General features: G+C 42.7%; 1 protein-coding gene across 1 annotated transcript; it reads right to left on the bottom strand.

Moving 5' to 3' along the window:
- Window positions 1–432: 432 nt before the first annotated feature.
- On the bottom strand, window positions 433–27,540 carry LOC147607009 (pre-mRNA-processing factor 19-like). The gene is made up of 18 exons (XM_086791093.1): window positions 27,414–27,540; window positions 27,209–27,294; window positions 27,055–27,126; window positions 26,821–26,883; window positions 11,673–11,759; window positions 11,428–11,569; window positions 7,429–7,553; window positions 7,232–7,348; window positions 7,034–7,129; window positions 6,871–6,930; window positions 6,708–6,782; window positions 3,873–3,977; window positions 3,593–3,709; window positions 3,382–3,459; window positions 1,780–1,876; window positions 1,576–1,627; window positions 1,241–1,311; window positions 433–1,158 (listed from the first exon to the last, which is right to left on the bottom strand). Exons 1-18 carry the CDS (start codon window positions 27,424–27,426, stop codon window positions 1,049–1,051), a joined length of 1,566 nt encoding a protein of 521 aa, XP_086647219.1. The 5' UTR covers window positions 27,427–27,540; the 3' UTR covers window positions 433–1,048.
- Between the last annotated feature and the right edge of the window lie 416 nt (window positions 27,541–27,956).

The raw sequence follows: 27,956 nt of genomic DNA, 5'->3' as shown, positions 1-27,956 counted from the left end.
GATTACAATTTCCCTCCAACAAAATCGTTTCCATGTGCACCTACACACAGCAATACGCCTCTTGCTTTTCATTCATAAGATTTTTTTATTCAATATTCAAAAAATATTAGACTAAATACATGATGGAATAAACAGAAACAAAAACTCTCAACACGAGAGCCTTTCATATGAAGCCACATTCAGCAATCGTGTGTCCAACGTTGCATGCCTCCATTAAATAATTAGATAAATCAGAGGGGTTGGAAAAAAAATGAGCGCATGTGAGACTCCATATATCCTCTCAAAGGATCATGATGTCCCAAGAATGTCCTTCCTTTTCATAATGTACTATATATCATGTGAGTCAAATTTTGTGTTATGCCTGCGTTATTTATACGTTGCTTGAAGGTTGGAATTTAATGGTCTTTCACTGCCATTTTGAGAGCATTTCTCAGAATCTCATTACATTGTATACAAAGGGTCAACATAGAAACTACACGAACAATTCAAATACAGAAAAGTGCAATAATGATGGTAAATGAAAAACGCTCCACTGCAATGAGCCTGACGCATTCTCTAGTACTCATTATGCCATGGACCGCATTTATATAGCTGTAATAAAAATCCAGGCACACCGTCTGGTACAAAGGGGGTCCTTTCCAATGAATAGCCTAAAGCAGGGATGATGCCATGTGTGTCTTGTTCCAACAAACAGACGAAGCTCCACGAGTGCAAGCAATAAATGTCCTACTGCCCACGACTATCACAGACACTGCTCCTCCTTTAATACAGCATCAGTAGCTCAAAACTCTGCAAGAGAGGAGGGGTGGATCACCATGTTCAAACAAAACATGGCAAAGGCTTTCTTTTGAGTCTAGAGCAGGTATCTACTGTTTGGCACACATCCTGTAAGCCAAGGTCTATACTCAGTCTAACAAAGACCTTCCAACAAAGCATGTGCATCATTCCTTCTACTCATCACACATGTTCAGCAAAGGTCTCATTGTGCCAGAATAAGGTGTCCGTACAAGAATACATATGTTGGCACTAGTTCAATGTGTGACTAAGTTTAGGGTTCAAGTGAAGCAGTTGGCACACCAAGTACTCTCAAGTTCCTGTCACCAGTTCCAACAGCCAAATAACTCGCATGTGGACCAAATCGGACAGACGTAACTTTGCCTGCAAATCACAGCATCAGGATTAAGGACTCGTAAAAAACAGTAGATTGAACATAAGCATCGATTTGTAAACACAAGCACACCTGTCCCTGACAAATCGGGAAGAACCTTGATGGTATTCCAGTCCTGTTTAACACCTGCAACCTGATAAATCCTGCAGTCGTAATTTTCACTCTTAGCACATCAACACTTTCCAGCATCGCACAGCTGTTGCCTTGCAGGGAAGGCAGTCCCACACACAATAGAATAGAGTGTGCATTACAAAAAAAAAAAAAGCAAAACTCCCAACTCCCCCAAAGTTTGACAGCAAAGCTCCTAAGAAGAATTTGTTGCCCATGAATGTTATGGGTGATCTTTAGCAGGGCCAAGAATGTTCCACACAAGTGGGCAGAACATTTTACAGATGACAGATGCTGACCTTATGTCGGATCCAGCTATGGCAAGGTAGTTTCCGCTAAAATCAAACTCCACTGCAAAAAAGTTACCCTAAGTTCAGACATTTCCAAAAAGAACATCTAAAAGCTCCTGACAGATAGAATCAAACAAGTTTCGCAGACCAAATCTTTGTTCGATATGGAGATTAGACAAGACGGTCAGACAGCTTCCATGCATTTGCACTCACCTGCATTAGTTGGTGTGTTAGCATCATAAGGTGAAAAAGACCGAAAGTTTTTCAGCTTCCGCAAATCCCACAACTTCACACCATCCTGAGCAGCTGTCTGAAAAATGCCATCCACAAAATCTCAGTTGCTACAAAGTTGAGATGTGCAAAGAAGGCATAGCACACATGATAAGATGATAATTAAGCCATCAAAGCTTTTATAAGCTATTTGCCAACCCTCCCCATACCCTGCACAACTGGACTGGTCAGCCAGCCCCACCACAAAAATTTACTCCCTTTATAAAAGCTATTTGCCAACCCTCCCCATACCCTGCACAACTGGTTGACTGGTCAGCCAGCCCACCACAAAAACTTACTCCCTTTTAGTCCCCCTGTTGAGCTGCTACACCTTGCCTGGCCGTGAGCACCAGGCTGGATCTGTGTCTGGGTTTCCAGATGGCATGACAAGACCAAGACCGCCAAAACTTGCCCATCTCGCTGTCCAAAACGTGCTCCATTTTCTCCCAGCATGACACTATCTTAGGCCAGAATACAGATACCTCCAGTCCAAAAATCGGCATGTACCTAAACTTTTCACATTTTCATAACTATCCTTACTCCTCTGTCCATACATACAAAGGGCTCAAAATGGCATGTTCTTTCTGCTGAACCCTTCCGCTAATGTTCCACGAGAAACCTCTGAAGTCAATTCAAACTTGGCAAGAGATGTGCCAAGGAGAAAAACAAAACAGGCCAGAAGTTCATATATCTGTCTACATCACATGCATAATCCTTCATAGTACTCTAGTGTAAATTTTACTTTGTTTTGTGCAAATGCACTTGTACCACAGAACAGAGCAAATTCTCCTCAGCCTCCCCAGCTCAGCCAAAGCCAATATAGTGAAAAGTCCCTCTGGCCCTCAAGGCACAAGCTTCCATAAACATTGAGGTCCTGCTATTCAGCCGAAATCACTGCCCATCTGGAGACAGAGGATGTCCATCAGCTGCAGCAGTTGGGATCGACCCGGAGACCTCGCGAGACCTCACACTCGAGGTTCCAATCAACTACCAACTCGCCTACACAAATTCATGTTTATCAAGCCATTCTGGTGAAAGTCCACCTAGTATGATGATTAAGAACTCCTCTACGCCTTGGGATTGGGCACTTCAAAAAGTGCCCCATATTAGCCATGTGTCATGAGGATTCGTTTGGGGATCCACTACATTAGTCATAATAGAAAACCACCCCTTGTAGTTCACAACTTTTCAAAAAAAAAAGCTTTTGTTCCTAGCTGCAGGCTGCTGAAAGTGTGAAAAATGAATCCACTACATTAGTCATAATAGAAAACCACCCCTTGTAGTTCACAACTTTTCCAAAAAAAAGCTTTTGTTCCTAGCTGCAGGCTGCTGAAAGTGTGAAAAATGAGGAGCTTCAGGCCCGGATCAACATCCCCCCCCACCCCCCCCCCCCCCGCGGGACCTGGAAACCCATTCCAGGTCCTCATATCAATCAGACATCTGTCTTTTATCAAGTAGAGCTGAAGATGGCACTCTACTAAACACAAACCCTAATGGTTCCCCAGCAGTATGACCCATCAAAATCCAATTTCAGCAATTACTTACTGCAAGGAAATAGCCGTTTTCAGAGAACGATATATCAGTCACAGGTCCACTGTGCCCTTCAAACTGTGCGACATTAGCCTGATGCCCAAGAAAAAAACAAAACATCAAATAGGAGCACGGCTTCCCAAGCATGAAAAGACTATAATAAACATTTTCTCATTGAATAAATACATAAGCTGAATGTGTGTGACACAACAGACCAAGGACATGCCTGAGACTTCACATCCCAGATTCGCACAAGGGATTCAGCCGTTCCCATGCCTAGGATAAGCCCATCAGGGTGAAAAGCTGCTGAGGTATAGCCCTCTTGCATTGTGGGCTCAGTCACCTGCATCAAACCTTATCAGCTTGGTTATCCTGATTGCAACTCTCACAACATTATCAATATATCTACCCAATAGCAGGGCAAGTAAATTGCACAGACTGGTAATGCTAACCAGTAAATGAGCTGATAAACCACATAATTTAACAAGGATATTAATTTGACTGACCTGAGCCAAGCACTCTCCATAAGAAAGATCATAAAAGCACCAACTTTTGTCAGATGATGCCGTCACAAAAAATTTGTGTGTGGCATGTATCGTCACGGCACGAATCTGAAAACACCACACCCCTATCAGGCTTCTGATCCATGTTATACAATCTACAGCATCTCACCTGTACAACTAGCATTTCAAGATGCAGAACTGCAGGGCGATGTTTTGGCACGATTAAGATGGCTTTTATGTAAAGCATTAATTATGTAAATCTTCTAGGCTCCAGGACCATCCTATCTATTTGACAGTCAAGCAACCAAGCATAAGCTTCTTGAAAGATTCTGCAAAGAACTTCATGGTCTTTCTTTAGCCATGTCATGTATTGATCATGGGCATGCTCCAGCAAAGTAACCAAGTAGAAACATATACTTTTTTTTAACTGTGTTATTGCTTAGGGGTCCAAAATACTTGGGGAAATGGCAATGGGAATGCCCATCAATTTCCAATAACAACCCATATGAGATGAGTGGCTGGGGTAATTGTAGTTCTAAAATTACATGCATTGCTCCTCCCACGTGTGCATATGAACCTATGGGTTAGGAGCTCTATGAGATCAAAATGTTACAAGCATAACGGAAATCTTCAGATTAAGGCATACTAATTATGTTCTTTGGTGCACTTAATGTTAATGAGATGGTGAAAGAAAGAAAGGAACAATATTAACCTCTAATAAGGACCCAAAGGGTCTATGAGACCAGAAGGTAATTCATGTGACAGTGTGACCCATGAGTAGACCGAATGTCCAAAAACATGGAACCAAAAAAAAACATCTACCAAAAAACAGGGCCTGAGATGCTCATGCAACAACTATGTTGCAAAGAGAGTAATAGCAAATGTTAAATGATCAGAAGACTCCACTATTATGGATTGAAGTACCATAAATCTCTATCTCAAGTAATTGTGACGGAATTTTGAGAGAGACATAGAGATCATTTACCCAGTCAAATGACTCACAAGTTGTGAAACTCTAGTTCACTCTCAATCATTGGATCATTGAACTTATAGATTCATCAAGAATTTGGCCATTAAGCTAATGGATTACTTGCATAATGTCAGAAAGTTACGAAACTCTCTATCTCAACTACTTGTAATACATCTTTGAGAGGGAGAGAGAGAGAGAGAGAGAGAGAGAAAACAAAAATGCTAACTCTGATCAATGACTCACTATGGTGAGAATCTTAAGGTTTTGATGGCTTTGTAATTGTTTAATGGAAATATTTCGATTGATTGTAAACCACCGTGTTAATGAATTCATGAATTGAAGTTCTTATTAAACGTGACATTGTGTATCACAGCCAAGCTTAGTTTAGTACGTCGTACGGATCAGATCATACGTATGATTCGTTCCGTACGGTACCGTACGTATCCGTACGATCAAGTACGGTTTTGCCCTGTTTCTGCACGTTGGAAATAGCTGTTTTTCTGCCCGTTTTTTTGGCTAATTTCCTTTCATCTCTCCTGAGTCCTTCTATAAAAGCCTCAAGGACCAAGCCTCTCCTCCATCTACTCCAAGCCTCTCCTCCACCACCCTCCATCTACTCCAAGCCTCAAGGACCAAGCCTCTACTCCAAGCCTCTCCTCCACCCTCCTCCAAGCTCCTTCCATCCCACTTGAGCCTCTACTCCAAGTTCTCTTCCTCCAAGCTCTTCCCATAGTTCATCTTCTCTACGCTCTCTCCTCTATTCCACGCTTTAGCCCTTCTCTTATCCATCATGCCTCGGGAGAAGCATGAGGCTTTTGATTTGCAACAACCTGATAAGGAGGAGGAGGCAATCTTCATGGAGCTCTATAGTGAGCTTGTGGCAGCAGATACTCGCAGCACCAAGAGTCAGCATGGACGGGACCGAGCAGTTGGAGTTCATAGGCCTCCGCCTTCGACATCGGCAAAGGGTGGCCTTCGCACATATGTGAGGCGGGGATCCTCGAGCTCCAATCCCCGCCTTCATGATGATATTCCATTGCCCCCTCATGATGATACCCCACTGCCTAGAGAGCCCTTGTTTGATGATGACGGCAACCTACTTAGCGAGAATGATCCTCAAGAGTGTCTCGTCCACCTTCAAAGAGTCCTCTTCAGAGAACTCTCTTGATGGACACTCTAGTAGTGATCATGTTGATGATCATGCAGATGTTGGTGATGATGTAGACTTTTGATATGTTACAGCTCTCTAGGCATTGGGCATCTATCTCCTTCTAGCCTATCGATGATGTATTGTAGTATGTAGTATCATGTATGTACGCATGTTGGCGGTCGCCCATGCCATGAGTTTTTGGCCTATCCTTTTGTAGCAATTTTGTACTCTAATGGCATGATGACATTATGTTCATGGTTCTACTATTTTGTAACTTCTTGTCTACAATTTTTAAGTTCAGGAAGTTTTTTTTTAAACGTACTAATATCGTACCGTACCTCAAAAAATTTTAAGGTACCAATTAGTACCGTATTTTATCGTACCGTACAGTATCGTACCTTTCGTACTAACTAAGCCTGATCACAGCAAATAAAAATGTTAAGCATGTATTGTGTCAGGTCCTGTGGTCCTATGTTCATCACCTGGCAAATGAATTAACTGCCTGGGCACATGTACAAGTGGGTTACATCTTTGCGCGGTGTCCCGCATTAACTGACTCTTGGATGTCCCCACTTACCCATTTTCACATGTCTATTACGGTCTATAATTGGATACCTTAAGACACCACTATTAACAACCACTCCCTCAAGACTAGACTGTGTGGCTAATAGCCGCAACACCACAATAGTAAAGACCAGGAAATTTTTATAGGACAAACCTCTCCAGTGTGATCCCGCAGTGTGTGCTTGCATTCATACACACCATCTTCTTTTCCTTGCCAGATTTTTACTGTCTGCAAAGCAGGTGGCCACGCGTTAGCATATAAGACCTCAAGGCTTGGAGAGAAGATACACAAACATATAAACAAATTTGGGCTCAACCTTGTCAGCAGAACCAGTCAAAGCATATCCATCTTGTGGAACAAACTTGACACTATTCACCTGCGTGTAAACTCAGCAGCAGTCATCAACTCATTCCATTGAAAGGCAGCCTATGAGAAGTACCAAGAGCCTCTTTGATAAGGAAAAGAAGCAAAAAGCAAACCCTTTTGCTGTGTCCAGTCAGAGTTGACACTATCTCTCCAGAAGATCGATCAAAAACTATAGCATTGGAATCTAACCCGCCTGTCAAGATTAGGTCCTGTACAAGTATATCCAGTAGGCTTGATACAAAAAGAGAATATAAAAGATACATAACCGCCAAAGCCAAGACATGTGCATCAGCCTGCAAGCTGCAGCCTACCTTTGATTGGTGTACATCCACCGACAGTATGCCAGGTTTGTTTGTTTTGTGAAGAGGATGACTTGATAGCTGTGTATACCTCTCTAGAGCTTCCGGAGGGGCCAACTCTTGAGAAACCTGGTTTGAAAAGATAGAAAAGATGAAAATGAGCTGCTTGCAACAGGATACATAAACTACAATGCCTTTAAAAGGCAAACCTGGCGCTTCTTTCTTTGCGCTGATAGCCTTGTATTGCAGTCAGTCAGCTCCTTGATGATATCAGGAGTAATTCCTTGCCGAGCCCTTTTGCCATCAGCAGGCTCATGATCATCCTCTGGAGCAGCTGCAACAATTAAGTAACCAGAAGTTTAGACTCACCTGTGCAAAAATGACACATGCCTCTTGACATTAAAATATGCATTCATAAGATTAGAATATATCCAACCTTAAAATTGAGAGAATCATTGCACTTATTTAACAACAAACAAAGAAACACTATAAAAAGTTTTGCAAAGAATACAAGGACATAAAGATATAAATTTACAGTTCAATAGATATAAACACTAAAACAAGAAAATTAGCAAGTTATGATTTGAATCAAGAAAACTAGTCTACAAAAATACCAAAGAGAGAAGAGAGAGAAAGAAAGATATATCAGCAACTTAAAACACCAGAATGAAACCAAAAAAGTGTTGCAATAAATCCATGAAATGACTAGGTCATGGAAAACAAAACAAACTAGCTACCTATACAAAAAATGTACCATGTGACCAGAGAGTTACAAGGTAGCCATGTCCTTGTAATACAAAGGCCCATGTAGATATACTGGGGAATCACTCTGCTGGAGCTGCATCTATAATCTCATATATGCTCTCTATGTCCATTGTCTGTGGAGGGGAATCTCTATCTTTGAAGAGAGAGAGACTCTCTTACTGAGCCAAGTAATACTTTATATTCTCATCAGCACCCAAGCATAAGTTGCTCACTAGGTCTTGAAAAAGAGTTCAGACTCTTGGGTGACCTAGTGTTTACTAAAAATTACAATCAAAAAGTAAAAGATAAAACAGATAGATAAGATTTCAAAGGAGAGAAGAAAAGGGGGGGGGGTGGAGAGAGAGAGAGAGAGAGAAAGAAAGAAAGAAAGAAAGATATATTAACGTCCTGTCGAGAGAAGAAAAGGGGGGGGGTGGAGAGAGAGAGAGAGAGAAGCAAATAACAACAAACTATTGTAAACATATAAAATGTGGAGTGCACATTACAGCGAGAAAGAGAAATGAAGCAAACAATAACAAACTATTGTAAACATATAAAATGTGGACTGCACATTAAAAATGCATTTTTTCAAACACACGCATCTGTAAAACTTAAAAATGTGGGCCGCTTATCCTAAACATTACAAACCTCAAGGTAATGTGAGGCATTCTTAGCATATCTATAGAGGCATACTCTGGCTTGAGACATTTATCACAAATATCAGATTCGAAACCTGAATCGTACTGATAAATTTTAAGATGCAAGAAGGAACAGCAATCTCCACTAGATGTAAGAACAAGACCATTAATAGAGTAAATTCTAGATGTGAAAACAAACAAAGAGAACCCTAGAGGTTGCATTTGAGTCATAAGGGTATTACGAGGGGGTTGAGGTTGGACATGAGAGATGTGAGTAATGGAGAAAAAGAAAGAAAAGTTCATAGACTTACATGATCATTTGAAACCTTTATGTGGCCATGGCTTAAGTCTAGTTTTGAACTTCTTTCTTGTTTTCCTATAGAAAGTTTGCACACTCTTGGGCTTGTGAACTTTTTTTAAAATGAACTCTATTTACTTCTTTTTTTCTAATGGTTACAATTTGGAAGGAAGGCTATCTAGTCTTAATAACGAAACAGTTCTTTTTTAATACCTATGCTTTAGAGATGTGGTGCTAAGCCAAAAAACAGATTTCTTCCTATTCTCGTACTCAATGTAATAAAAGTGGAAACCAAAAATTTTTAGCTTCTTTTTTATCATACAAATGTGGACGAGCACCAACACACACACACACACACACACACACGCGCGCGCGCGCACGCACGCCCCCAAATACCGTAAGGGTGTACCATGGTATTTATAGGCACTAGGCGGGCCGTCAGTTGGAGAGAACATCATGCATAGTTGTTAGATAACAGACAAGGCATCAAAGATGCATCCATTCAAGTGTCAAATCCAAAGCAGTAGAGCTTTGCGGAGTGTGCACTGTTCTTGCCAGCAGCAATTTATCATGGACGAGATAGAGGAGCACATGGCACACTGCCGGTAATGCCTGATGTGTGCATGTGGCAACTCTCATACCCACCTACATGAAACACGCGGCCGGGGAGGGAGAGAGAGAGAGAGAGAGAGAGACGGGGGACCTCCATTTTGAAAGTCCTAAGCTCAAACCACTAGGGTAAAGCTTATAGGGGACGAGTTTTCTTGCTTCTCTATCATGTTCTTGAAAGCAAATGCATGCTATTGAATATTCTATAAGTTTGACCAACATAAAGCATGTGACTCCTATTTATATTATATATTACATACATCATTTGGGTGGTATGAATAGAACTTGGAGGAAAGTTTAAAGAAAGATGTTAAGATCCTTACTTATAAGGCACCTTAGATGACAATGGATTTTTATATTGTTACACATATACTAAGTACTTACTTGTACAGATACCATCCTCCCATTGGAGGAGACCATCTCTGCTCAGCCAGAAATCTAGGCTCATCCCTCCTCCTGCCACTGTACTGGGCCACCTCTGCTCAGCCAGAAATCCAGACTGCCTCTGCAGCCTGTCACCACCATCGAGACTCACCACTGTAGTCTGTAGACACGCTCTGCCCCCTCCCTCGCTCCCTCCCTACCTTTCCCCCTACCTCCACACACACACACCCACGCCCCCCCTCCACCCCATGTCCTGTCCCCAGCCACCACCAGCTCCCTCCCTCCTTTCCTGAGAGTCCAAGCAAGTAAAAACCACCTATGCCCTCCTCCTCCAGGTGAACCATCGCATCCTCCTCCACCCACCTTTGTCTGTCTCCTGCAAGTGGCCATCACTGACAGAGGTGCACAGCTCATATCCAAGACATGAGCGGTGGATTAGAGGGCAAGTTACAGTGCGTATAAGAAAACAAGAGGGAGACTCAGTTCTGCTATGAGCAGAGACAGGAAATGTTGGACTCAGTTTTGTTATGAGCAGAAAGAAGAAATCAATATTTCTGTGCATGCGAGCGAGAGAGAGAGAGAGAGAGAGAGAGAGAGAGAGAGAGAGAGAGGGGTTATCTTTGCAAGGATGGATGCAAGCTGACGTGTGTTCCGAAACTGGGCAGCAAATCTAGGTTTACTATTTACAAAAGATCACGATATACCTTCAGGAAAAAAAAAACAGAAGGGCTAAAACCTTACAGATGAGGTAAAAGATTGCAAATAATTTTCACCAAACTAATTAATTTCACCCAAAAAAGATTTTTGGGTGCATATTCACAACAATGTTTCGGACCATGTCTACCTCAAAGCTAATGATCCTAGCATCTAAAAAGGGCAGTGTTTCAGACCATGCTTGACTGAAGTAAAAAGGACAGTGCTGACCACACCACCACCCCCCCCCCCACTTTTTTTGGCGGGGCTGATGCCAAGCAATGGGGTCCTTATAAAGAGATGCATGTTACACTTGAAGGGTCATCAACAATAGCATGCAATAAAGAAGTTTTTACAAAGAACACAAAGACCAAGAAAAAATGGACATTTCTAAAAATTTAGAGTTAAATTGATGAGTAACTACTAAAACAAGAAATTAAGCAAGTTGTGGTTTAAATCAACAAACCAAGTCTATTAACAAATGAGAGAGAGAGAGAGAGAGAGAGAGAGAGAGAGAGAGAGAGTCTTACTGAGTCGAGCAATACTCATGTTCTCATCAGCACCCAAGCAAGAGTCCAGACTCTTGGGTAAACCCAGTGCTTACCAAGAAGTGCAATGATAAGTAAAAGATTAAAGCAAACAGATAAGGTGGCTTGGGTGTTTTCTTTTTCTTTTTTTTTGTGGGGGGGGGGGGGGTGGGCGGCAGCTGGGGAGGGGGGGTTTGAAGAGAGAAACACACAACAACAAAACTATTGTAAACAAAAAAAATTGGTGTGGCACATCTGCATAGATGTGAAAAATGCATCTTTCAAACACAGCTGATGGTCAGTATCTCAAAAAACCTCGTTTTCCATTGCTTAATGCTGCCGTGGTTGGCACAGGAGATGGTAGTGCAGGTAAATGCCTCTCTGCCTGAGCAAGTAAAGCGTGTGCCTCATCCCTCTCTTCCTTCAACCTTGCAATAACTCTGCAAGCAGCATCATGCTGGAGGAAACTATAAGTTCATTTTATCATATCTCATGAGATTAATCTACCTTTACAACCTCAAAGTGTAGTTTACACGTACAAACATGCAGTTTCTGCTTACCTGATACAAGGCATGGCTGAGCTCCTGCCGAGCAGTGTGCAACTGCTGTTCCAGAGCATAATTTGACAACACCACTGCGTCCCATTCCTGATGAAGAAAGCAGAGAGGCATTCCTTCCCATAAGAAAAAGGTAGCATGAACTCACAGGATTGCTTGTTTGGATACCATAATAATTTACTGTTCTTAAAGCTTACACATCAGAATTGAGGAAAGGTGATGAAACCATGCACTAAAGCACATACCACAATAACGAGGGTGATCAAACCAAGCATTCATACATGTATAAAAGAAGAAAAAATAATTTAGTTTTTAAAATGGGAATAAAATTGTTGAAAATTTTCTACCCTCAAGTGTCTATGCATGCTGAGACTGCAAGCCCTGTGTTAAAAGTGAATTCTATGCAAGCAGATGGAGGCCCACAACTCAAACACCATGCCAGATGGGGACCGACAAAAGGCCCATTCTAGGAGGCACTGGGCAGACTGACGCAGAAGACACTATCAAAGAGAGGCCAACACAACACTTGCCAAGCAACAAAAATAAAGAGATGATGGGGAGAAGAACTGCACATATGCAACACACCAGGATGGCTGCAGCTTGGGCTGCCATTGCTGATGCTCAGTATGCCTAGTTGGCTCAGCAGCAGGCAGAGGAAAGGTCCCAGGCCTTGTTGCTAATACCAGGTCACTAGCACATTAGTAGATAGATAGATGTATATATATATACCTAGATGAATCCAAGAACATGGCCAAATTCACCTTAAAATGCTTGGAGCAGCTTGATTTTTCACTAGTTAAAGTAGGATTCCAATCAGTTAATCCCATCTTAAAATGGTTTATTTGAGACCTTGGTGAAGAAGACTTGCTCCCTCTTTGGAGTGGCAGTTTGGGAATCAGCAGCATACCTTGGTGAAGAAGACTTTCTACTTCTTTTGAGTGGCAGTTTGAGTATCAGCAGCATACAGAGGTCATCTTCAAAGCTTCCATATCACAAGAGTACTCACAACCTTGATGTGTGTTCTTAAGCTTTAAATAAAATAGCTGGAGCTGTTAGGCAGAAGGGGAGCCTTGATGCACACCAATTATGAGTAGGAAGCCTGTTATAACAAGGACCTGTTTGCCACATCCCTACAGCAGCGATGTCTTCCTCCATAATACATTCACACACGGTCCTCTTTGGAAGCACACAACACTTCTCAAATAGAAAGGTAAGCTACCTCCCGCCTGACTTGCATGGAGCACAGTGTTTGGTTGCAAGTAGATGCAGACATCCTGAATCAACAGCTCTTCAGACTACACAGTCCATAGAATGGCCTCTCATCAGGACTCCACAAGATGCAATGAGCGGAGCTTGCCCATTAGTTTCCTGGATTCTAGGCATGCGTTTTTGCAAGTAGATGCAGACGTCCTGAATCAACAGCTCTTCAGACTACACAGTCTACACAGTCCATAGAATGGCCTCTCATCAGGACTCCGCAAGATGCAATGAGCGGAGCTTGCCCATTAGTTTCCTGGTGGCCATCCAGCTCGCACAACTTGGCATGCCTATGCAAGTCCTGCTTCAAGTGAGGAAAAGTCATGACACTCTCTCCAAAACGGACATCACCACTGCAGTGATATCATGAGGAACTTGCAAAAACACATACCTAGAATCCAACTTTTTTACGACACAAGCAGTACAACCATCCATCCCTAATTGGAGCAGTACATTGCCTTCGTCCACTCAATATTTGATCACCCGGGCTGGCTCTGTGCACGAGTGGGCTGCCTGCTGGGCTGTGGAAGATCTTGCAACACTTTCTCCTAATAGATCACAAACTTACGCTGGTGATAGGTCACAAACTTATGCTGGTGACCTCTACTACTTCAGATAGCTGAGTATGCTTGGCTTCACTTGAGAGATTAGAAATTGGGAGGGGATTTTAAGTTTTTTTTTTTTTTTTTTTGGGGGGGGGGTAGAGAGGGGGGGTAGAGAGAGAGAGTGCAGGAGGAGCATGCTCTTCTGATCCCATGTGTGATTTTTCAAAATAGAGTTATACTCTTCTTGTTGCTCAAGCTCTTCTGCTTCCTCAAATTAAGCAAGCTCATCCATGTCACACAAACTACTCATGCATGCATAATCTGCATGCTGAGAACTTGATGCACTCCTTGATTCAGCCCATGTTCTACCTATGGCTAAAATTTTGCTCTCTTGCAAGGTGCGGAACAGCCATATAGGCACATTTCTTGCTTCTTGTATGGCTATCTGCTCATCTCTTACATCCTCTTCTACATCCTCAGCTTTTGCGGACTGATCCATAGGCTGATCCACAAGTCTTGTAAAAAATTTTCCTCAGGCAAATAATGCTCAATGGGTGGCTGATCTGATCTCCCATCAATAAACAAGGGTGATAGCCCATCAAACATGTCATGAGGGCTTACATTGAAGTGTTTGCTTGCATCTAGCACAGGCAGAACTGAATTTTCAGCAAACACCACAGCTGTACTCACAAGAATCTTCTGCATGACTGGGTTGTAGAGACGGCAGCCTTTGCTTTCACCATTGCTTTGTCATCCAACTTAGTTCTGAGCTTTTGGGGCACATGAGGATAAAGTAAGCATCCAAAAACTTTCACGTAGTTTACATTGGGCTTTCTTTTGTGCCAAGCCTCATACGGTGTAATGGTGAATGCTTTGGTAGGGCACCTCTTAAGAACATATGTTGCACACATGATAGCTTCCGTCCAGAATTTGTGTGGCAACTTATGTCCTTTAACCACGCATCTTGACACCTCCATGAGAGACCTATTCTTCCTCTCGGCAACACCATTCCATTGTGGTGAATATGGAATTATGCATTGGTGCTTTATGCCCTTCTGCAACATAAAAACATAAAAGCCTTAAATGAATTGGTGCTTTAATGTCTTTCAAGGCAAATGCCTAATCACTACCATGCATTTCAAAGAGGTTTATCCTGGTTTGTTCCGCCTCAAATGTGAAAGGATTTGGTTTCCTCTCATAGACAAATTGAGGGAGGTGTGAAAACCGAGGAATGATGAAGACAATGAATATATACCTAGATGAATCCAGGAACATGCCCAAATTCGCCTTATAAGAATGTGCAGTTTATAACCTCATGGTAGTCATCCACAAGACAATAAACCATCAACTCCATCATGCATAGTATGGACTGGACATCCCCACTAATGTCATCAGTGCCCAATAGTGGGTGTAGAACTTGGTATCAATATATGTTCCCACACACACACATCCCACACACACATAAGAGCATACATAGCATCCCTCTCATTCATGGAGAGAATATTTAGCTGCCTTTTCAATTTTACAGTCTTGCATGACTTGATATGAGGTATAATGAACCACTCAAAGGACAATGAGAAACTTAGCATGTGCGTCTCTTGCATCCCATCTCCTTTGTTCTTGAGTAGGAGTTGGTGCTGCGGGGCTCTTGTTCTATGCCAACTACCCGTTGAGCAGCATTCCTAAGAGGTGTGACTGGCTGTATGGTGGGTGGAGGAGCATCGTCACCACACACCAAGCCCCATAATCCATTGGCAACCAAGATATTCCTGATCATAAAGCTCCACAAGGAGTGATTGCTCCCGTCAAGCTTATCTTCATATGCCAAAACTCCAAATACATCTCATCATCTTGGGCCACAATGCATACAAGCAACCATTGAAGGCAGCAGGTAACCAATTAAGGCATAAGGCAAACTCTATCATGCAATGTAAAACCCCCAAATGTGCAACCAATGCACTTAAGGCAAACCCAAATGCTGCAGACTCCCTTTCTGTATCACAGTCGATTGCATCCATTGCCTCTAGAGAGATAAATTGACAACAAAAGTTAAAGTGCCTTGAAAATTGTTTCTCGAAGAGAGTGTAAAACTATGAGAAAAATACGAAAAATGGTGAATCTACAACTTCCAAAGTCGATAGTGTATATACCTTCATAAGGTCAGAAAAGTTTGAACTTAGATTTGAGAACGAAATAATAGTGAAGAAGGACAAAGACAAAAACAAAGCATTTGAAAGATCAAAAATAAATAAACTAACAAACCTAGCTACTAAGGAGAGGAAATCAACAGATAATATTAAACGAAGACTTTTAATTAAGACATTAACAAAAAAACCAAAAAACAAAAACAAACAAACAAAACAAAACAAAAAACAAAAAAACAAGAAACAAGAAAACAAGAAAACAAAACAAAACAATTACATGAATGAAAGAAACTTTAAAAAATAAAAAATAAAAAACACACACAAAAGCATACACACATTTCTTCTTAATAAGAACTTAAAACCTTTTGAGCTAAGATACTAAATGACAACACAAAATTGCAAAACAAGGAACATAAACTCTAAACCTAAAGCACTTAAGAGTCAGAACTAAACATTAAGCTAAACTTTAAAAAAGACTTCGACTCAAAAGTGCAACCATTAACTCCAATGTATGTCCGAACATGAAGTGTAGGTTCATCAACTCTATCATGCATAGCATGGACAATAAGCTATGACATCCCTACTTACGTCATCAGTGCCCAAGAGTAGATGCAGGTTTGTATAAGGTTAGTCCAAAAGAACATGCTTTATAAAACCAACGAACTGAGTTTCTATCGGTGATGGGCATCCTCAGCCATGATAGAGACTAGCACTCAAAGTCTGCTTTAAGGTATAACAACAAAGAATCACAAAACATAGGAAAGAACCAAACTAAGTCTATATTAAGCTAGAGCGAGAAAGAATTACAAAAAGACTAAACAAGGCCTACTCTAAGTTAAAACAACAAACCCTACTCTAAGCTAGAACAAGCCACTTTTACAAAAAAGAGTATTGAATTATGAATTAAGTGGGCTTTTCAACTCCCCACTTCTATAAAAGTTACTCTTTATCATTTTAAACATTCCAAAAGCTGAAATACCAAAGATAAACTTACTACGATTCATGAAAGAGCGAACCTTTTTCAATATTTTATTGAAACTATAACCTTTTTCGATTAGCAACAAAATAAGAAGGCATGATTGAGGGAAAAAGGCAAATTCAGTAGAGCAAAGACAAGAGAATCTAAAAAGTTGAGAGTAGATAACACCATATTAAGCTGTATCGGGATTCAAGCCAATTTATGGAAAAATCGATAGTGTAGCCAATTTATGGAAAAAAATTCCAATTTGTTGAAAACCCCCAAATTTCTCGAACTCTTGATGCCTTAATTTTAAAAAACTCGTAAAAGCCCCAAATTTTTAAGGTTTATGGTAGATTTGCGCTGCTAAGGTGAGGCTATGGTGGATTAAGGAAATCCATGGTGGTGCATAGGGGGGAGAGAGAGAGAGAGAGAGAGAGAGAGAGAGAGAGAGAGAGAAATGAAATGAAATGAAATGACATATTAACATCTTTAGAAGGCCAAAATGACCTCTGAGACCAAAAAGGTTACAACAATTGGAGGATCGGATACAATGTCTGTGTAAGAAAAGCTATAAACAACTAAACAACTAACTGAAACTGAAACAACTATGAGGAAAAGTAAGGTATTAGGAGCTCCTAATGGATAACATCTGGGAGGAAACCTCCAGCAACAAAGGTAAGCATCATATACATCACTATCCAAAGATGTCTCTCATCGGTTGATGGCGGATATCCTCAATGTCCTCCATGGTGAGTACTCTGACTGGACGTCTCCCATGCCGTGCTAGTACGGTCCTGATCCTCTGTTGTAGTCTCCGCCGGTGTCGAGATAGGCCTCTCATCTTGGGGCGCCCGGACCGCCCCAGCTCTATAGCCCGATCAATCAGTGTACCTCTGGTGCGGCTATACTCTGGGGCTAGCTGCAATGCCTGTTGGTCTGACTGCTCAATCTCTGGTCGAAAGAAGTCTATAATCTACCTCTGTAGGTGTCTCTCCCTCTCTGATCCCCTCCCTCTCAAGAGACCCTCTCTATGTCTACGCAGCTCCAACAAGTATAATCCGAGGCATCTCTGATCCTGGTATCTCAAGACTCTACAAAGTGGTCCGAAACCCTCTCTGAACAAGCAGTGAAAACGGCCTCGTATCTCATAATACACTGGACAGTGACATATGTAATGTAACTCTGTCTCTGGCTCCATCCGGCACAACTAACAAATCCTCGCCTCAGCTGGTACTCCTCTGAATCTGCCAGTCTCAATCTCTAGCTGGTGCAAGGATGTGCGCATCTAACCAATAGCACACCGTACCCCATGAGAAAGATGAGTATCCATGTAGCTGGGTCTAATCACAAACCCATCCTCCGTGAGCTGGAGAAGATGATCTCTATAGAAAGCCATCTTCGTACCAAGCTCGTGTGTTGGTTGTATCCATGTCCTCCTAGTGTCTAGCTGAGTCAAGTCCTGCCTGATAAGTCTGGTAATCTCTGCCCGTGTGAGAGAGAGGGAGGGTGCATCCAGGGAGTACTGAAATGGAGGTAGCTTGTCCATACTAAAGCCATGCAGTTGGAACCAAGCTGTCATCTGTACATACCAACATGATCCGTCTCCCTGTGATGCCAACTGTCATGAAGACTCCAAGGCTAAGCGAGCATATTTGTCTCTAGGGAGAGCCCAAGTGCTATGTATAAAGGAGACTGATCGAGTGAGTGCCTCTACTACCAATGGGGGGGCAGCCATCTCTGCACGGATAATATCATGTGGTACAGAGGCCTTGGCCCTAATCATCTGGGAAATCATAGAAACCAAGGGCCTCTCCATACATCTCCATCCATCAGTGCTACCAGCTCGGCTATGGTGATCCACTGAGGGTCCCCATATCTCCACTCCATACAGCATGGCTAAAGTGACCAAAGTGTCAAAGAGCCAGAGCTTTGTTCGAGGTTCCTGAAACTGAACCTGCGAACACATCCTCTCTAGTCTCCCCAATGCTGCATAAGCTCTGGTCAATCTGGTCTCCGCTGCTCTCCTCAAGGAAAATAGTGGGCCACTAAAAACAACACCAAGGTAAGTATATACATCTGTATACTCCACTGTCTCCTGACCATATGTAAAGGTGGGTACTGACCTCCTAACCCACTGTGCTGTGGTGTTAAACACCATCACCTTGGTTTTACCAAGGTTAACAGACAATCCATTGTGCTGTGCAAACGTGTGCAATGCATCCAAATGACGCTGCATTCCCTCTGGAGAATCTGAGATCAGCACAATATCATCAGCATACAATAACAGCGAAATCCATGTCCTTGTTAGCTGTGCTCTTCTGTCACCCTCCCGCTCTACATAGTCCGAAACCTCATCCACATACATCCCAAATAAGGTGGGAGAAAGGGGGCAGCCCTGTTTCACCCCAATAGTGGAGTGAGCCATCTCAGATATACCCTGAGTAGTACGTACCTGCCCCACAATTGTCCTGTATAAAGCCATGATTCCCCAAATCAGCTCTGTGGGCACTCCCATCTCTTGTAGTCTGCGCATCAATCTGACTCTCGGTACTATGTCAAAAGCTTTGCGGAAATCCACAAAGCAACAATAAATCTTCCTACCATATAATCTGCCCTCCTCAATAATAGCTCTGAGTGTCAAGATATGGTCAAGAGTGGAGAAACCTCTCCTGAACCCTGCCTGCCGTGATGCACGTATGCCCTCTCTCTCTGCCCATCTACTCAACTCCTGCTCAAGAATAGATGCATATAATCTAGCCAATGTGTGACCAATCATGGTGGTACGATAATTCCCAGGAAGCATGGGATCCCCTGACTTGAAGATAGGCACAATCGTGGACATATTCCAAGTCTCAGGAAAACCCTCACACATGGCTCGGTTAAACATCATAGCAATAAGCTCTGCAAGCATATCTCTGGCATGAATAAAGTGTTCTGCTACCAAACCATCATAATCATATGCTCTCCCAGTCCTCATCCTGTCAATAGCTTTCCTTACCATCTCAGCACTAAAGAAAGCACATGTCTCTGGGCATGGCTCCGATGGGTCTGGCAGGGACGGCTGTCCTGTGCTGTGTACAGGGATGTTGCATACTCACCCCAAATCTCTGTGGAGGTAATGGCTGGTGATGGTGAATGCTCATGGAATAGTCTCCATGCCTCACCTGAGTCCTGACTCATAAATAATTGATACAAATCCCTCTCTAACTGAGCAAGATAAGCCCTCTTCTTCCATCGCACTAGGTGCCGGAAGGTAATCCGTGACTATCTATGAGTGGTAACACCCATGAGCACCTCTCTCTGTAATCTGATCCTCATCTCTCTGCACTCCTCATCATACTTGCTGTTCTGGGGCATGTTCCCAGATCGTCTCCGTGTAGGCTAACTATGGGGATATGCCTCTGATGCTGCAGCATGAAGCGTCTATCAATATCTGAAGTGAGCTCATCTAATGGACGTCCCGGCTCCTCGGCACATAAGCGTCTGTATATCTCATCCGTGTACATGGCGTCAGTCTCCCTCGTAAAGGTATAACGAGCGTGTGTGGAGACCTGTCCCAATGGAGCAGTGCTAAACTGAAATGTGAGAGTGAAGGACAAGATAGCATGATCCACTGCTATTCCAACCGGCGTAGTATCTACCATAAAATCCTAAAAAGAGGGAATGAGACTGGGCTGAGCCATAACATAGTCCACTGTACTAGCACCATGCCGATGTGGAAAGCTAGTGAAACCGCCCGATGTTGGGAATCTCTGTAGGCCATTCAGGATGGCCAATCCATGTGCAGTCCCCATGTCTATCAAATACCGCCCATACACTGTATGTTCCTCATCCTGTGAGAGTCTAGATAGGCCCATATCCCTAACATCAAGCTCCCTCAACATCTCCTCTGAGGTATCATAAAGGGAGACTGCCCGCTAGGTGATGCATACACTGATGTACTAGGAGCAAAATAGCATATAGCAATGTAGAGATCTGCCCGTCTCTGCCCTCAGTCTAACCCACATGTACCTAGCCTGCTCATCTCTGCGGACTATATGTCTCAGTGGTTGTAGCTCCTCTCTAAACAATACTGCCACTCCTCCTGAGCCCCGTTCTCTATGCTCTGAACGAGTCTCCTGTCTACAAGCCGTCTCCCATCGGTATCCACTAACATGTGGCATGGACTATCCAGGAGCCTGATGCGTCTCACAGTAGAAGATGATCTCCCTCCCAGTGAAACTCTCCTCAAAAGCCCCTACATCAAGGCGTAGAGATCCATTACAATTCCAAGTAGCAACTTTGAGTGTAGTCCCATAGGTCTCGCGCCATCATGAAGAGCGCCTCTCCATAATCACCACTCTACCATCTCTATAGAAGGCCACTTTCCCTTTCTCTCGGGCTGCCCTTATCTCGGGCATAACTTCTTTCATGTGGGCAAGTTGCGAGAGTGTGAGATCATCTCCAAGAAATATTCCCGTCTTCTTGAGTGTAGGACGTCTCTTCAAGAAGTCCTTCTTCGCTTCCATGGAGGGAAAACGAATGATAAGTGCTCTCTCCTTAGAAGATTCGCCATTACCTTCTCTCTTCTTTCCCACTCTCCATGGCTTTGTGTGCGTGGCTTCAATGCCCATCATAGAGAAGAGCTCCTTGGTTTCCCCTTCCGCATCATCACGGTCTTTTAGACCGGACACTCGTACATGTAAGGCCCGGGTCTTCCTCCTTTGCTCCTCTTCAAGGGTCATGTTGATGATGGTGGGAGTGGGAATGGGTGGCAATTCTTTACCTTTCCCTTTCTTGGCGACCTCGATCCATTTCTCCGCCTCGTCCATCTTCTTTTGTCTTTGTGATCACCTCCACCCATGAAGATGTCTTCTCTTTATGTTGCTCCTCCTCCTCTCGAATGATCCTCATTTGTTCCTTGATGGTATTCAGCTCTTCAATAAAGGAGGGCTGAGATTTTCCATCCTCAAGCTTGCCTTTTGAAGTGGCTTCCAACTCCTTTTTGAGGGCTGAGATTTCAGCCGCTTGACTTTTAGCGTGTAACAAACTAAAAGGAGAGGGGAACTATGATTGCACAACTCAATGCTACTTTTATTGATGATGGAAAGCTTCAAAGAGTATAATGCTTTTAGGCTTTTAGAGCCTTATCTTTTTACACACACCACATTGGGGCAATGACACATGGTAAGTGTCCATGACATCATTGCTTATCACACACACTTAAGTGGCTACAAGAGGTTGTTCACACACTCTTATACACTTACTCACATAAGTGTAAGTGAGTCTTCAAACACACATACAACAACTTTTTCACACACGTGAGACTCTAAATACCAAACCAACCCCCCTTTGAAGCAAAGGTGGTGAGACCCTTATGCAAGAAAAGATGCTACCAACTACCTCATCAACACAGACTCAAAGCAAGACTCACCATGCGTCACCTCCCATGCCATGGTCACAGAGTCTCTCTAGTCAAGATTTTGGACCGCGGTAACGAGGTCAGCGCTTTGTCACCCCCCCCCCAACTCCTAACAAGGATTTATATAGAAAGGAGCCTTTCATAACATTAAGGCCCTTTAACACACATGAAAAACACACACAATTATTACATCTCATTTTGGGAGACATCTAACCAAAGAACCCAACAAAACTCAGAACATAAAAACATCTACAATGCCCGATCATAATCTTCCTCAATGAGGAAGACTTGGGTGGTTTCTAGAGGGGAGCGCGAAGGTGGGGGGCGTGCAAAGGAGGAAGGAGGCGGAAGGCAACGAGGAGGGAGGCAACAAGGAGGTGGTGGGCAATGGCAAGGGAGGGGGGATGTGCACAAGAAAATGGAGGCAGAGGGTAGCACGAGGGAGAATGGAGGCAGAGGGGAGGAGCACGATGGCGAGGAGGGTAGGTGCACAAATGACAAGGCGAGCTCCCAGCTCGCTCACTCGCCACTATCTTAACAATTGGGAGGCGACATAAATTTAACTGCATATATGTGATTTTTTCCTCCCCCTTGTATGAAGCGTTTACGAAATGTTTTCAAAGGATATGAAACGTTTCTAGAATGTGTTTTTTGAACACACTTGACTACTATGAGATGCAGTAGGGAAAAGACTTTGAAGGTCGGCTCATGGTGAGGTGAAGCAAAGGGGAGCATTATAGGGCATTGATGGAGGAGATGCAAAGGGCTGTCCTTTGTGCTGGAGAAGCCCTTCTCTGTACCAAGGGTAAATAGAGCTAAGAAGAGGTGGCAGCACAAGCCAGGTTGAAGATGAGTGGAAACGGATGGGCAGGCAGCGTCGAACATGAAGTCAAACTCACCATGCTAGTTTTCAAACTTCACATATTTATCTCCTATATGAATTCTTTGGTCCTCTTCTTGTGATGAGCATCCTCTTTTGATAGTCTCTGCTCTCCTCTTGCCTTAATCCATACGAGAAATATATCGATCCAATTCCATCCCTGTGATGAGCATCCTCTTTTGATAGTCTCTGCTCTCCTCTTGCCTTAATCCATGCGAGAAATATCGCTCCAGTTCCATCCTTGTAGAGGCCGAAACATGAGTCGGTTTCCTTTGATGAGTACCTGTGTGTGAAATGGAGTATCGTAAGGAGTAGACGCATGGCAAGAGGTTACTGACCATGCATTGTTCTCGGAAAAAACTGCGGATTTCAGCCTTGCAGAAGCTACTCCAAGAGGATTCGAACAAGGTGGCTTCTTAAACATAAGCTCCCTCCAATACATCACCAGTGTTTCTCAAAAAAGAGTGTCATCTTTCTTGGGTTCACACCCAATTCTAGTGCAACAGTTTCTATGGCATCACGACTAAAGGCGAATACATCACCAATGCTCACGAGAAAAGAGAGTGCCATCTTTCTTGGCTTCACACCCAATTCCATTGCAACGGTTTTGATGGCACCATTGACAAAAGCAGAGCGCTTTTGTGCATCCAACACCAATTGGGCATCCTTGTCACAAAGCTGCCTCTTGAGATTTTCCATCTTGACATGCATAGCATCTTGCTCATCAATGTCTTGCACCTTCTCTTTACCACAGGACGATTGTCCTTTATGTACACAATCACCAAAGTCTTGTCCTTTACCTCAGGACAACTGCCCCTCATGTGCATAACCACCATGGGATACAAGAAGTACATTTTCAGCATGATGTCTTTCATCCGCATGCCTTCCAGGGTGTACATCATAGGCTTGCTCACTAAGAGTTTGCCTACTACCTACATGGCCGGTCATAAAGCTTAAAAGAACTTGATTAACAAGGGTTTTCCAAGATACAAGCTTCACGGGCATTGAATGCCCGAATTCCAATGACAGTTTATGCAATGAAAATAGATTTCAAACATGATTTTGTGGATGCAGAAATGTCAAAAAATCCAAAGCTTTCGTTGCACGATTTCTCACTCCCCAATCCCCAATGACTTGTCACAAGCAGTTATGCACCACTAGCACCCATACGCACGCATGCATGTGCCAAGCTCAGATATGGAGACCCTAATGACCAAGCATGCAAATGTAGAGCAAAAAAAGAACCAACTAAAGCTCTTACTCATAAACACGATCAGATTTACCAGTTCAAGTCAACAAAAGTAGGAGACAACGGCATCATAATTGTAATGCAGCACATGCAACAAGTATTGTACAAGCATATGGGATGTGTGAGTGTACAAACAACGAGGCACAGGCTACACAAATTCTGTAGCAGGTCGTACATGTGTACCGATAGAGGGCGTGACTGTACAATGGGTAGGCAAGAATAATACACGCAGCAATGGAACATATACAACATGTTTTGCATTAGTGATGGCTTTATTTGCTTCTTCGTAGAGATACACATAAGCATTTGAGAGAGGGAGAGAGAGTCATGAGGCTCCATGCTCAAAGGTGGTGGCCATTGGGCCACCTCACTTATTGCCACACCTATACCATAAGTGGGGAGGGTCCCCACATTGGTGCCTGACCATCCGGAAGTTATAAAATGCCTAAACTCGCTTATAACATGTCTGCCCACACTTTAATGAAGCGTATACCTACAAAATAGAAAATAAGTAATAACTCTTATACAAATAAACAAAGAGTTTATAACTTTAGAGTCACGCTTACCACTTCTTTAAAACCATCATTGCCAATTCATGTGAAGCATAACGCCTGGCCTCAATCTCAACAAGCTCTTCTAAGGAGTCACAATGCTATCCTGAGCTCCCAACATCTCTTTCAGTCTATTGACATGAAAGATTGGACAATCCCTCCTGACACATTCCCACTCTTGGAAATAAACAAGAAAAACTCAAACTACATCTCACAATTGACTCCATAATCTGGTTCACCATGTCTCGCCTTTCCACTAATAACTATACCATAGAAATTGACTAAATCTGCAGTCACTGTTCCTACAACTATCTCAATGGAACTAAAGACAAACCAACTCAAACCAAGTTTGTGAGGAGCACAAGCATCCCTCAATCCAACTTCCAAGGAATCAGATAATCTCACGTTACAAAGACAATTGTCGTTAGCTCATCAAATTACCTACCCTATCAAGAATTCCTCATACCCAGGAGATTAAATAAAATATCTTCCCTCTTTGAGAACCACAAAACTATTAGATATCTGAACACTTACGTCATAAATGACCTCTGAAAGTGCTCCTATCAAGACGTGTCCAAACTAGAACCCTAATGCTATAACTCTCCTTCCTTTGCCAAATGCATAACTGTGGAATTTGCTATAAAGTAGGTCAATTCTTTCTAGGCCTATTTCCACCTAGAACTACATCTTCAAGTTCTAATTCTCAAGGGAAACTTGGGTAGACACCCATACCATACACAACCAGTTCGGTATTATCATAGGCATATCTTGACCAATCAAATGATCTCTTGGTCCTAAACATGTGCAATGTTCCATCAAAACTAAATTCTCCTCTCTCCTGCTTGACAAACTAAGAACAATTATCATGAGTAGGATCAATCTCTAACTGCCTGAAGTATCAAGAACTTCGAGTCCCAACTCAACCTACACTGTCAAGGTAATCAAGATGCAAGCAAAATCTGCCAACATTACCACTCTACTAGAACCAAGTCGATCTAGAATAACCCCACTAGTCAATACCCTGCTACACAACCCTGAACAACAACCATAATAAAAATTGATAATCTAGATATATGCCACGTCCGAGACGTGGCCCATAAACCACACATCTGCCACATCAAAGATGTGGCTAATGAATTAGACATATGCCATATCAGAGGCTAGTGCACTCACCCCATGAACTAGGCATCCAACAATCCTAAGTTCTTGATAACTATCTCATCAGAAGCTAAAACATTTGTCTCGACGGAACCTGTAAACCCACACATTTGATACAACCCAACGTTCCTCCATATGCATCCTACAAATCCATCACTCCTAACCTTGCAAGTCTTCTGAAAGATAACCAAAGGTTGCTAGGAATCTTTTTCAACATACAAATTGAACCTTCTTGGGAGAATAAATCTATGTGAGAAATGCACTGATTTTAATATCAACAAAATTTGCTCTGAATCTGGATCTCTACAAAATATACGTGCACACACCAAGATCTCTTAGAACTGTCTTTTTGCGAAGCAAAGAAGCTTCACCCAGCATCTAGCAATATTGGTATTGTTTGTGTTTGTGATGTCCAAAATAGAAGAAACATTGGGTCAACAAGAAGTTCCTCAAGGGTAATCAAAGAGAAGTCCCTCTCATCGCAAGTCTAGTAAAGCCTAACATAGACTTACATAGTCAGTTTGCAAAGCCCTCTTGAAATCAAAATCCGTACAGCAAGTGATTTCTTATGGTATCACGAAGCATCCTCAAGAAAAGCAAACACTTCCTAAAAGAGTTCAACTTCATAAGGCACCTAGTCGCTCAAATGAGCCTGACATTTGAGTAAAGCGTCGGTCCTCCGATTGACGAGCTCTCTATAAAGTTGAGATGAGTTTTCTAGCCCAAGAGTAAACCGAATGCAAGTCAAAAAGGTCAAAAGTACAAGCACTCAAGCGGAATGAAAGCCAAGACAATGCATTGTGCAACTCTAAAAGATATGTATGTTTGCAGGTATGCGTTCCTTGCCTCTTAATCTTGTAATTACTGGTGTATTTGTTACTTTGAATGTCAAGTGTTGGTGCGAGGGTTCATTTGAAGGAGTATGCGTTTGTTCTATCCAAATCTACAAATGCAATCACTCATATACCTTGCAAAATATCATGTGAGGTGCAGGGAGGGACTCACGTTTTGGAAAAGCCCGAGCATCCCGGGAATGCTAGCAGCTTGCAAAGGCCTTGGCTTAACGGCCTGTAGATAAAAGTGACAAGGCATCTTCATGTAAGCATCTAAAACCCTAATTAACCTTGCTGCAAGCATATTACCTTATCATTGTAAGCATCTAAAACCCTAACTTATCTCGTTAACCTATAAGACATATTGCTGCAACCATGAGACAGAAGCATCAAAACCCTAATTTACCTTGTTAACCTTAACAGGGACAAGATCTTCCACTGAAAGGTTTTCTTTCGTGACTGGACAGGTGCCATATTCCTGCATAGAATGCCAAAACCCTGAATAAATCCTATGTACCGCACATATCAACAGACTACAGAAGCCCTTCAAAAAAGCTTACCGAGATGTGTTTCTCGATGAGTCTTCTCTCGAAAAGAAGGCCTGAGCGCCTGCTAACAACGGGCTCTTCGGGCGTGACGCCCGATACTGCGAGAAAAACATTTGAAATTCAGATATTTTCCGGCATTTGCAAGGGGGGGGAAAGCACTCTGTCACAGTGACGCCGCAGGAAGAGAAAAGGGAATCAATGGCGACCACGCACTTACTTGCACAGAACATGTCGAGCTCAACCCTTGATTCCACACGGAAGCGAGAGAGAGAGAGAGAGAGAGAGAGAGAGAAGCGCGGTCAGTGGCCTTTAGGGTGCTAGTTGAGGTTTACAGATGAGTATTTAAAGGAAATTTTTTTAATATAAAATAAATCTTTTTAACACCATATCAAAATCCTACGTTTTTTTCTTTTTTTTTATGGGAACGAGAAGATTTGTATTATTCAGAAAACTCAGATACAACCAAACGAGAAGATTTGTATTGTTCAGGAAACTCAGATACAGCCAAGCTTTCTTCAGAGACGCTTAACTCGTAGGTAATTCTGAATGGAGTTTTTTACCTCTGTCAGATCTAAGATGAATTCGACTAGTTCAACATCCTCTTCTGCAGGTTTGTTTCCAACTTTTGTCCACTCCTGCTCCTGTCTTTCCCGGTCTCCCTTGATATTTCTGACCTTTTCCTCATATTCTTCACGCGCTTCATTGATAGCTAGCGCTTCCTCCACCTCAATCCTAGATTGCTAGGCCCGGCACACAGTGT

This window comes from Cibotium barometz, chromosome 56, assembly GCF_041138505.1.
Source record: "Cibotium barometz isolate CiBa-2024 chromosome 56, ASM4113850v1, whole genome shotgun sequence".
Taxonomy (NCBI): Eukaryota; Viridiplantae; Streptophyta; class Polypodiopsida; order Cyatheales; family Cibotiaceae; genus Cibotium; species Cibotium barometz.
The sequence above is the reverse complement of the archived record's forward strand: the minus strand, read 5'-3'. Positions and strand labels throughout refer to the sequence as shown.

What these genes read in the sequence shown, in the direction of transcription:
- LOC147607009 (XM_086791093.1), bottom strand. An exon ending in AAAACGGCTATTTCCTTGCA is followed by an intron (nt 1,877 to 3,381) that starts GTAAGTAATTGC and finishes GGCATTTTTCAG; the next exon opens with ACAGCTGCTCAGGATGGTGT. An exon ending in TCCCGATTTGTCAGGGACAG is followed by an intron (nt 1,159 to 1,240) that starts GTGTGCTTGTGT and finishes TGTGATTTGCAG; the next exon opens with GCAAAGTTACGTCTGTCCGA.